This window comes from Hypanus sabinus, chromosome 10 (assembly GCF_030144855.1).
Source record: "Hypanus sabinus isolate sHypSab1 chromosome 10, sHypSab1.hap1, whole genome shotgun sequence".
NCBI classification, from domain to species: Eukaryota; Metazoa; Chordata; class Chondrichthyes; order Myliobatiformes; family Dasyatidae; genus Hypanus; species Hypanus sabinus.
The window spans coordinates 64,276,793-64,289,181 of NC_082715.1; the positions used below are offsets into that span (position 1 = coordinate 64,276,793).

The window sequence follows — 12,389 nt, forward strand, 5'->3', positions numbered from 1 at the left end:
TGTTTCCCTTCCCCCTGCCAGATTAGTTTAAACCCTCCCCAACGGCTCTAACAAACCTGCCTGCGAGGATATTGGTCCTCCTTGGGTACAGGTGTTACTTGTCCTTTTCATACAGGTCATACCTTCCCCAGAAGAGATCCCAATGATCAAAAATTTTTGAAACCCTGCCTCCAACACCAATTCCTCAGCCACACATTCATTTTCCAAATCATTCTATATCTACCCTCAGTGGTGCGTGGCTCAGGCAGCAATCCAAAGATTACTGCCCTGGAGTTGCTGCTTCTCAGCTTTTTACCTAACTCCACATTGCACCATTACAGTCTTTTTATAAACGTTTACCAAAGTAAAGTTGTTCTATAAATGAATTCTGTTGCATTACAAACATTGTTGTATAGAGTGCCAAGGGATAACAAATTTGATTTGTGACATGACAGCAAAGGAGCCTGACAACTATTGTTTTCTTGTTCTAGGATCCAATAAATGAACAGAATTTTGATGCCTATGTGACGACTTTAACAGACATGTATACAAATCAAGATCGTTATCAGAGCCCAGAAAATAAGGCCCTGCTGGAAAATATAAAGCAAGCTGTGAAAGGAATACAGGTCTAAGGACCATTTTCTGGTTTTTAAGAAAGATCTTGCTTGGATGCCTCACATTTTTGCTGCTCTAATTTACCAGACAGTGTTGAATAACAAAACTTTATTTCTGTTACAAAGGTGTTATGCGTAGAGACTTCATAATGATTTTATGTCCTGCTTTGAAAATAGTAATTGCATTTAATATATAGTTTTTAAAAACATTCACATTTTGTACGTTTTCATATGAGATGACATAGTGTAAGATGCCATGTAATGTTTATAGCTGCCAATGTATGCACTTTTTTTGAGTGTATACTCTTGAATGGTTGATGGAAAAAAAATTGAATAGGATGTGAATTCTTTCAAATGCTTTACAAAAGAGGATGAATTTAATATTAAAATTGAATTTGAGAGATAACAGAAAGCTTGGGAGCATGTGAGCTATGATCTATGTATCGCTGTCACTTGGATACCCCGATTTTCTGTCTCATATGGGAGACTGTGTTTTACATAATTGAAAATAAAAGAATTTATGTGCATATTGTTTAATAGACAAGGATTGGTAGCGAAAATGCTCTAGTTTTGAACAATGCTTTAAAAATATTACGTGCTTTAGTTTTAAATGGATTCCAATTAGGTGGGGACATTCAAATGAAATTATTGTTTTTGGATTTTAGTACAGTGAATGAAATAATGAGTAGCTTTAAGATTGTTTTAGTTTAGGTTTGCCAAATAGCCCTATGTCCTCACTATCCTGCATTACTTCTATTTAAAATAAAACGAGCAGTGGGGGTTATGGTTAAAAACTAAGTAGCCCAGTGAGGGCCCAGGGCTAAACTGCAAGACAAGGTATCTTGACAGAAGGATTACTTACACCCTGCACTGACTGGTGTTGTGACTTCATCAGCCTTCTAAGCTATAAGACGTTTAGGGCAATGCACTTCAATGAACATAGGATGGCCGCTGAATGCCACAGCACACTTTCTGTGAAGTTAGTTTGTCTTGTAGTTTACAGTACATGTATATCTGTACTATGGGTCTCTGTAGAAGGAAGTATGGGTTTTGTACCTTATTAATAATTTCATCTGACTGGAAATTACAGGGTCACTGTCCCTAGAAACCTGCCAGTTCTACTTTGCACTTACCTTGTCCTATATCTACAGTATAATAAGGTGTGCAATCGCTGATATTATCAGTCATATGACAGAAGTCGCATGAGTCTGAACAAATGAAACACAGAAGCCCATGTGGCCAATGTTGTGGCAATAGCCATAATGGAAGCTATTGGGCACAATGAGGTCATGACAGGAAATGTGATACAATATTCAATGTGAAACACAATCCCAGCAGCACTTTATTCATAGTCATTGTGCAAAACTTACAAAGTTTTCCCAATGGACATATTCTTAACTAGCTGGGAAAAGATTCTGTAATTACTCTGGGTCCATGTGGCTTTGAGCCTGCATGGTGCCCACTTTCTGTTGTGCTATTAGTTGTAGCTGCCATGTTCAGAATTGCCTTTTTGAGAGCTAAAGCAAGGTGCTTGTCTTTCACCTTATGCCATATATATATATTTATATATATATGTATGTATATACATATATACTTGCCCTAGCCTCTTTTAGGGCTTTGTTCTTCATTGACTGCATATGCCTTTTTTTCCACTTGCATTGTGTCTGCAGCTTCGATGCCAATATAGTAATGCTTTTAATAGAGTAAGAGCTAGTTTGACTTTTGGATTATTACTGTTCTCACCTATGTAAATGGAAAAGGGATTTTAAGCACAAATCTGCTGCCCATCTGATGTTGGTACATAATATCGAATCAAAATGTACCTGTGACTCTGACATAGTGAACACGGACGTGTCAAATATTAGACTGCTAACATTTCATAAGGATTATTGCAGATTCGTCAGAGTTTATTTATAATAACTTATTGTTCATATTCATTTCTAAGTTAATTTAAGTAATATTCATTTATTAAGACAGGATTTTGTATAAACTATTTATTGTGCTCTCTGTGGAACTGAAGTTTGATTTATTTTTGTACAACACAGCATGGATTTGTTGACATTTTAATTTTGCTATAAATGTGTGAAATCACAAGTTGCTGTGATAATTCATTTTTAAATTGTGAACTTTGTACAATTTTGTCATGCTGGATGTTGACACATCTTACTATAAATAAAATCGTGTTGCCACATTTGTAGCACAGTGGTTCTCTGATCAGTGTTAACATTTTAACTTTATTGTATGTACTGGCAGCTGTGGCAAATAAATATTCAGCTAATATAATAAGTACTTCACGAATTCTGCCCTCTTATTGTCATACTTTTGCATGCCAAGCCTTATTAGGCATGGACTTTGTTTGTGCATGCAATTGTGCAGTGGGGGGCTTACTGGCCTTCCAGAAAGTTATGCCCTTGATGTTACCTCGTAAAAAGCTCCAGGAATAAGACACAAAAATTAGGCTTTTTTCAAATTATAAGAAAACTGTATAATAAAAAAACAGGCTTGACCTGGGGGCTGCTTTCTCAGTGGGAAATCAAATCAGATCAAATATATCTGTAACTGTGAGGCTGCTCTCCTGCTGTTTCAGCAATAGTTACAATGACCTGATTATCCCTGGCTGCCTGGCTGTAAGAGGAAAAGTGAACTGAGACTCACACTTCTTTGTGAACTTTCCCTTTTACTGAAAGAGGGGAAATGCCACAGTAAATAATAGTAAAGTACTTATTTTTTGAAGAGCAAGAACAAAATTTATCGTCAGCATGTTAAGTGAATACTATGCAATTATGTGAAGGTAAAATTGTTATGGGCCATCATCAACTTATTAAAAGTGATTAAAAGAGAATAATATCCATACTAGTTGGGTCTTTTGCTATAATAATTGATCCAGAATCGAAATGGTTGTGGATAATGAGGCATCTTATTTACAGATTTTTCACTGCCAAGTGTATTTAATTTTACAGTTGTGTTCATTAAAATAGACTACCCACAATGCATTATAATTGTACACAGTCTGAGTTCAATACAATTTCACAGATGATGCTTTTTGAAAGATTTTCAGATTAATGTTGTTAGAGGAAGTCCACTTAGCCTATTGAGTTTTCCAGCAAAGACACAACCATAGTACATCATTAGCAAACTGTTCAACCAGTCAATATCAAAAGCCCAAACAAAATAATAGTGCCCTCAGAAGGATTGGAGAGAAGAGGAAAGTGGAATGACAAATGAAATTCAAAGAATTTTGAAATTTTAATTGTTTATAATATTAATTAAAGTGTTAAGCACTTTCAATGCCTGAAGGGAAAACCAAGGCACGTAAAGCCATTTCTTTCATTTTTGATCAGTTATCTTAAAACAGCTCACTGGGTGACCACCTTTCTGGTGTTAGTAGACACATTATCAGTGACAAAGGGGGGCCAAGGTTGAATGCAACCAATCCAGCACACTTCCTTGGATGAAAAGGACATGCTCTGCACATGCTATAGGTTTGGGTGGAGTGTAACCCATCATGTTGGTGGCAATATTGAGCCTGGCTTAGCTTCTGCAAAGGAAACACACAGATAAAATAGCACCAATGAAGTAGACTCTCCCATTAAGACAAACTGCAAAAGAAAATTAGAAAATGCATTTTTTTCCCCAGACACATTCTCTTGACTAGCTCAAAGAATTAGTGACATCCCATAGGAGCAGATAAAGAACATGACCTTATTTAAAACTTTACAGGGGGTAAGAAGGTTACAAGAATGACTCAGCCTTGGAGGTGAGAAAAGTAAACTTAACAGCAAGTTGATTGAAGGAAGGTAAATGTTAGAGCAACACTTCGGAAGAGAAAATAAATGATGGCAGTCAGAGTCTGAATGTTTGAAGAGATCAGGGGAGGTTCACCTTCAAAGCCCCATCTGGTGCAGAGATCCACAGCTGTAAGTGCCTATGATAGCCAGAGGGATGTTTGTCTCATTTTGGAGCACACTGTCTTGACGTCATCTCAAAGTTAGATACAAATTATGACATATAATTAATGTATTCATATAGCTATCAATATTTCTTCTGGGTTTGTTATCATTCTTGATGTGGAAATATATTCAGAAAGACAATTGGGGGGTGAAACCACTGAGAAAACTATGCTTGACTCTGTATCTGGTGGCTGGTTGGAGCTTGCTATTTTGCAAAATAATTTTGCGTTTATTCTGATTCCATGAATGTGGATTGTTCAGAAAAATAATTTTAAGGAAAGTTGAAGAGAGAACAAATAACACAACAGTAGTTTGATCATGTTAAGGGTAACATAAAATTTGTTGAAAAACGCTTGTTATTCAATCTGATTGTAAGTGAATGTAATCCCACACAATGATGACCTTGCACTTGAAACATAGTCACATGAGAGATAATTACCTTTTATAGAATGGAGACTTGTTTTTAGTATTATAGAGTAATTACGCGTAGAAACACAGGATATTCAATCTTCTAGCTTCTAGCATGAATTCCAAGCATGACAGGAATCCCCATGAGGAATCAAACAAGATGAACAAATTTCACACAAAAGTCCATCTATTCCCCAACTGTGAACCATGGGGTGATTGTTCCAACTCCATCTATATTCGCTGTATTGCAAAATCTCCAGTTTCCTCCCAGAATCTCCAGGAAATTAAGATTAATCTCAAGAACCCTGCTGTACACAGCCCAAGAGAAAGACCACTGGGACGTTAAACAGAAGTAAGTTTTGTTCGATTCGCTTTAAACATAACCAGTTACAAAAATATTGAAAATTGCTTTAAAAAAGTAATCTTTTACAAGCAATTAGAATTAATCCAATTGGATAATAATGAGGGAACTTTAAGGTCAAAAACAGATTGGTTGGAATGTTAGTGGGGTGTAATTAAAATTTTAATTATGGCTACACCATGTAATTAGGATACTACCTATTGCAGGCAGGTATATATTAACTTCATCAATTAAGCGGAAGGATGTTCTAGTGCTGGGGAGAGTGAAGAGAATATTTCCATTGATGATTGGAGAGTTTTATTTATGTCAGAAGTTTGGATATGATGAGTTTGTTCTATTCAGAACAAGGGAAGCTGAAGGTAGATCAGACTGAGGTGCTAAACAATTATTGGGATCAGTTAAATGTATAAATAATGTTTAGAAAGTTATTCATCAAAGAATCTACATAGTGTTTGATTTTAGATATTGCACTCAGTACCAATGGAGACATAATTTCAGACTCAGATGTAACAACGTTGCTGCTGCTTATGAGTGGGAGGGGTACTGTGGGGGGCTTTGTGGTTCAAATGTTTTAACTGTCATTCATTCTTTGGGGCACTCCTCTGTTTTCATGGATGTCTGTGAAGAAAAAGAATTTCAGGATGTATATTGTATACATTTCTCTGACATTAAATGCACCTATTGACCTATTGAAACCAATTGAGAACGTTGTTGCAGGAACCATGGCTGATAATTGTAGTAGAGTTGGACTGTTTAGTCCATTAGAAAGGGGGTGGGGCAGACGGAGTAAATGATGAGCTTTGCTGTGGTAAGGAGAAGATCTTTTACTAACACAATTGGAGGTCATGAGGAAAGGTCTCGGCCCAAAACGTCAACTATGTATTCAGTTACTGCCTGACCTGCTGAGTTCCTCCAAGACTTTCTTGTGTTGGTGATAACCTCGGTCTGCCTTCTTGGATAAAAGATGTCAGTTTCTGAGGGGAGCCAGAGACAAGTAGTAGAAGAGATAACAGGCCAACAGTGGAAGAGTAGCCCAGACTTGTACTTCAGCATGCTGCTATATAATGGAAAATTAAACATATACTAAATATGTCTGATCATGCCAAAAATTATGTCCTGTCATAGGTTTCCAATAAAGTAACTTCTGATGTGAAGGCCAGGCAATTCCTCTGAAGTTGTGATACTGATCCCTGGCTGGGACCACATTTATACTACCAGATTGATGAACATTCACATCATTGACTTTAGTAATTTCACATCTCACATGTCGCATCCATTTTCTTTCCACATTTCTCCCAAATATCTCTCACTGCTTTCTGGGTCATATTTCAATGTTATTCATATTGTTTCCTCTTGCTTGCACCTTTTACAGCCCGAGATGAAACACCTACCATGTTTCATATCGCACACTTTTTCACCTCTTCTGAGCTGAAAGGAAGATTTAAAATTATGAAGGATTGGAAAACTGACACTGAATACAAAAAAACTTATGTATTGTGCTTTTAACTTGTCTTCAAATGTTAACCTTTTTTGTCATTTATAAATATACTTTGATTCTATTGGACAGCAGATTCCAGGTTCATCTTCTTCCCAGTAATGTAATTGTTTGACAGATATCCCATCTGCAACATGACTTAAGGATCTTGATATTCCGATACCTTATCAATAAACCTTCATCTCTTAGGATGGATCCATAAAGACATTATGTACAGATCACAGTTCTTTGCAAAGCAGATGACAGATAAGAGTAGAAAATTAAGACTTCTTTTCCAGTAAGTTAATAAAAGTGTGGAATGGGAAAGCAGTGAGCATGGTAATGATGAGAAAATGTGATTAAATTCAAAAGGACATCAGAATGTTTAGCTCAGCAAATAGATACAATACTCTTAGAGGTAAGGACGTATGAATGAAATTCTCTGAGAACAGGATGTGCAGTTAAACCAATAGTCTCGCTGTGTTAAAGCCTTGACTGTGGAACCCAACAACAAAACGTCATTTTGCTTCACAACCAATCCAACTAACCAGGAAATTCTCAACACACCTACACTCCCGTGCTTGCAGCAGTTCTATACCTGTATTATCCATGTTTACTTAGTTTCTTTGAGATGAATGACCCGGAAATCCAATTGCTAAATTATTGGAAAACCCAATATATTCTTGGATTGAAACTCCATTGCACTGCAAGAGGAAAGAAATGGTTTAACCGGTAGCTGTGAGCCAAGATTTTATAAAACTTGTGACTTACAGTGTAGGATATAGCAAGGGAAAAGAGCTTTGGTAGTTTAGAAACTAGTGATAATCATGACATGTGTGAACTTATTAGTGCTAGTTAATGTCTCATGGGCCGGCCAAACTCTAAAGGGACCACTCCAATGAGAAAGAAGAATGAAGGAGAAGTTTGTCCAGCATCTGCATGAAGCCACTGAACAAAACACTTCAGCTGTCTTTGATCTGTGTTCTGCACTCAAACAGATGTAGGGTTCTATAATCTATAAACCATACTCTTCAGCTTTATTTTGGCCATTGCTTTGGTTTATGGTCTTTCCATCAACAGGACCATGAGAAGACCATAAGCAAAAGAAAAAAACAATCTAAACTTGGAAGTGGTTAACATCCCTGATACGGTTATAAAACCTGGTGGAGTGGAACTTCAGGTGCAGATACCCAAGTCTGGAGAGAAGAGAACATGCCAGAGATACCACAATTATGGCAATTACAGTAAATGAGGCAAGCTGGACAGTGGTAACTTTAGAAGAGTTAAGAGAAGTTGTTACAAGGGTCCTTTGTCAACCTGAGGCTGAAGTATTACTCTCCACACCATAGGCGTGGTCTCCATCAACAGAAGAGATGCATTGGACATTATCTTCCACTTACAACAGCTTCAAAAAGAATTCAGCAAGCAGCACTGCTACTTGAGAGTGATCATGGAGAGCCTTTCTTCTATTAATTTCCCATGGAATAATTGGTCACCTTTATACACATGTAGCCAGATGGTATATAAGCAGGGATACAACCACATCAGGTTCACCAAAACCCAATCCCAATGGAGAATGGAATTAACAAATCTGCATCATTAATCCTAATCTCTTGTACATCAACAGTTTTGGGACCCATATCTCAGAAAGGATGTGTTGTCATTGGAGAGAGTCCAGAGGAGGTTCACAAGGAAGATTCTGGGAATGAAGTGGTTAAGATATGAGGAACATTTGGCACCCTTGGGTCTGTACTCACTGGAATTTAGAAGAGTGCACGGGGATCTCATTGAAACCTAATAAATGTTGAAAGGACTAAATAGGGTGGGTGTCAAGAGGACATTTCCTGTTGTGGGGGTATCCATAACTACAGGGCACAGCCTCAAAATTAAGGGGCGACCCTTTAGAACAGAGGTAAGGAAGAACTTTTTTTTAGCCAGAGAGTAGCAAATTTGTGGAATGCTCTACCAAAGCCCATGTGTATACTAAAGGCAGAAGTTGATCATTTCCTGTTTGGTCAGGACATCAAAGGATATGGCAAGAAAAAAGGTATATGGGGTTGATTGGGATCCGCAATCAGCCATGATGGAGAAAGAGGGTTTATGTAAGTACTTTCCTCCTCAAGCCTCTCTATCGGCAGCATGGAGAGCTACTCAGTAGGACCACTCAATCCAAATCATTGCAAACTCCTAAGGAAGTAGAGACACCACTGTCCTTTCTTCATTACCACACTTACATGCTGGGCTCAGGGCAGTTCCTCTAAAATGATAACACCCAGGAATTTAAAGTTGCTGACCCTCTCCACCTCTGATTCCTCCAATGATGTCTGGCTTATGGACCTCCGATTTCCTCCTTCTGAAGTCAATAATTAGCTGCTTGTACTTGCTAACACTAGAGGTTGTTATTGTGGCACTTCTCAGCCAGATGTTCAATCTTCCTTTGAAGTTGAGTGAAGATAACTGTCTGGTTCAAGATTCTGATGGCTATTTAATTAACTTCTCTTAACAGATAGCAGAGAGGCTCTTATAAATTTATCATTGTCCAATTTGCCTCAATTCATGAGATTGCCACAAATATGGTATCTCTGAACTCTCTGGCATGTTCTCTTCTCTCCAGACTTGGGTATCTGCACCTGAAGTTCCATCCCACCAGGCTTTATAACCGTATCAGGGATGTTAACCACTTCCAAGTTTAGATTGTTTTCTCTATTGCTTATGGTCTTCTCGTGATCCTGTTGATATCCTAAGAAGAATAATGTGGGCTGCCTTAATGACTATCACCCAGTAGCACTCACATCGACAATAATGAAATGGTTTGTGAGGTTGGTTATGACTAGACTGAACTCCTGCCTCAGCAAGGACATGGACCCATTGCAATTTGCCTATTGCCACAACAGGTCATCAGCAGATGCAATTTTAATGACTCTGCACATGACTTTAGACCACCTAGTCACAAACGCATGTGTCAGGATGCTGTTCATCGTCTATAGCTCACCATTTAATACCATTATTCCCACAGTCCTGATTGAAAAGTTGCAGAACCTGAGCCTCTGTACCTCTCTCTGCAATTGGATCCTCCACTTCCTAACCAGAAGACCATGTTATAGTATTGGTGATAACATATCGTCCTCGCTGACGATCAACACTGACACATCTCGGGGTGTGTGCTTAGCCCACTGCTCTACTCTCTGTATACACATGACTGTGTGGCTAGGCATAGCTCAAATACCATCTACAAATTTGCTGATGATACAATCATTGTTGGTAGAATCTCAGTTGCTGACTAGAGGACGTACAGGACTGAAATATGCGAACTGGTGGAATGGTGCCGCAGCAACAACCTGGCACTCAACATCAGTAAGACGAAAGAGCTGATTGTGGACTTCTGGAAGGGTAAGACAAAGGAGCACATACCAATCCTCATAGTAGGATCAGAAATGGAGAGAGTAAGCAGCTTCAAGTTTCTGGGTGTCAAGATCTCTGAGGATCTAACCTGGTCCCAACATATCAACGAAGGCAAGACAGCCGTTATACTTCATTAGGAGTTTGAGGAGATTTGGCATGTCAACAAATACACTCAAAACTTCTATAGTTGTACCGTGAAGAGCATTCTGACAGGCTGCATCACTGTCTGGTATGGAAGGGCTACTGCACAGGACCGAAAGGAGATGCAGAAGGTTGTTAGTCTAGTCAGCTTCATCTTGGGCACTAACCAACAACGTATCCGGGACATCTTTAGGGAGCAGTGTATCAGAAAGGCAGCATCCATTATTAAGGATCTCCAGCACCCAGGGCATGCCCTTTTCTTACTGTTATCATCAGGCAGGAGGTACAGAAGCCTGAAGGCACACACTCAGCGATTCAGGAACAGCTTCTTCCCCTCTGCCATCCGATTTCTAAATGGACATTGAAGCTTTGGACACTACCTCAATTTTTTAATATACAGTATTTCTGCTTTTGCATATTTAAAAAAATATAATGTAATTGATTTACTTGTTTATTTATTATTACGTTTTATTTTATTTTTTCTCTCTCTCTATGTATTGCATTGAACTGCTGCTGCTAAGTTAACAAATTTCACCTCACATGCCGGTGATAATAAACCTGATTCTGATTATCTACTCCAAATTACCCCCAGATTACATACATAGGTTGTGAGTAGTGAATAATTAGGGTGGAGTTGGTGGGCATAAGACTATAAAGTACAGGAGCAGACTTATCTGCTTCACCATTCCATCAGGGTTGATTGACTTTCCCCTCCAACCCCATTCTTCTGCCTCCACTCCCCCCATAACCTTAGAAATCCTTACTAATCAAGAACCTATTAACCTCCACTTTAAATATACCCAAATGACATGGCCTCTACTGCCATCTGTATCAAAGAATTCCAAAGATTCACCACCCTCTGGTTAAAGAACTGCCTCCTCATCTCTGTTCTAAAGGGACACCCTTCTATTCCAAGGCTGTACCCTCTGGTCCTAGACTGGTCAGTCAGCCAGCCTTCTGTCCCATCCAGAACCCTCCATGTGCCCTTACCTTGTTTCACAGCCTCATGTGGAGCACCTTGCCAAAGGCTTTCCAAAAATCTAAGTAAACAACATCCACTGACTCTCTTTTGTCTATCCTATCAGTTATTTACTCACAGAAGTCCAACAGATTGTCAGTCAAAATTTCCCCTTAAGGAAACCATGCTGACTTCGATCTATTTTATTATGCGCCTCCAAACTGAAGACCATAAGACCATCGGAGCAGAATTAGGCTACTTGACCCATTGAGTCTGCTCCGCCATTTCATCACGGCTGATCCATTTTCCCTCTCAGCCCTAAATTTTCTGCCTTCTCCCTGTATTCCTTCATGCCCCAACTAATGAAGAACCTACCAACCTCTGCCTTAAATATACCCAATGACTTGGTCTCTGCAGCCGGCTGTAGCAACAAATTTAACAGACTCGCCACACTCTGCTAATAAATCCTTGTTCATCTCCTCTCTAAAAACACATCCCTCTATTCTGAGGCTGTGTCCTCTGGTCTTAGATTCCGCACCACATGAAACATCCCCTCCACATCCACTTTATCGAGGCCTTACAAAATTTGATAGGTTTCAATGAGGTTGAAACCTCATTCTTCTGAATTCTAGTGAATAGACGACTAGAGTCATTAAACGCTCTTTTAAACCCGGAGTCATTTTCGTGAACTTTTTTTGAAACCTCTCCAACATCAGCACGTCCTTTCTTAAAGGGCCCAAAACTGCTCACAATATTCCAAGTTAAGCCTCACCAATATGATTTTGATGGACCAAATGCCTTCTTAAGTGTGGTAGGAAAAAATACATCAGGTTCTTCATCCTTGATTAAATATACTGTACTTGACAAATAAACTAATGAAGCAGTTACCTAAATGGCCAGCTGATGGCAGCATCATACATTATGGGAAAATACGCTGCCTCAGTAATAGTGCTTTTCCGGAGATATACTTGCCCTTCATAAAGTTGCCACTAGGTGGCAACATCAAATAGCCTAAATATTTTTTGCAACACACACACACACACACACACACACACACACACACACACACACACACACACACACACACACACACACACACACA

At 38.8% G+C, this 12,389-nt stretch overlaps 1 protein-coding gene across 1 annotated transcript in view; it reads left to right on the top strand.

Moving 5' to 3' along the window:
• LOC132400716 (myelin transcription factor 1-like protein) overlaps window positions 1-611 on the top strand; it is a 450,971-nt gene extending 450,360 nt beyond the window's left edge. The window contains exon 23 of the mRNA XM_059981999.1: window positions 471-611. Coding sequence (XP_059837982.1) covers window positions 471-611 — 141 coding nt within the window. The remainder of the gene's footprint in view (window positions 1-470) is intronic.
• The last annotated feature ends 11,778 nt before the right edge of the window (window positions 612-12,389 follow it).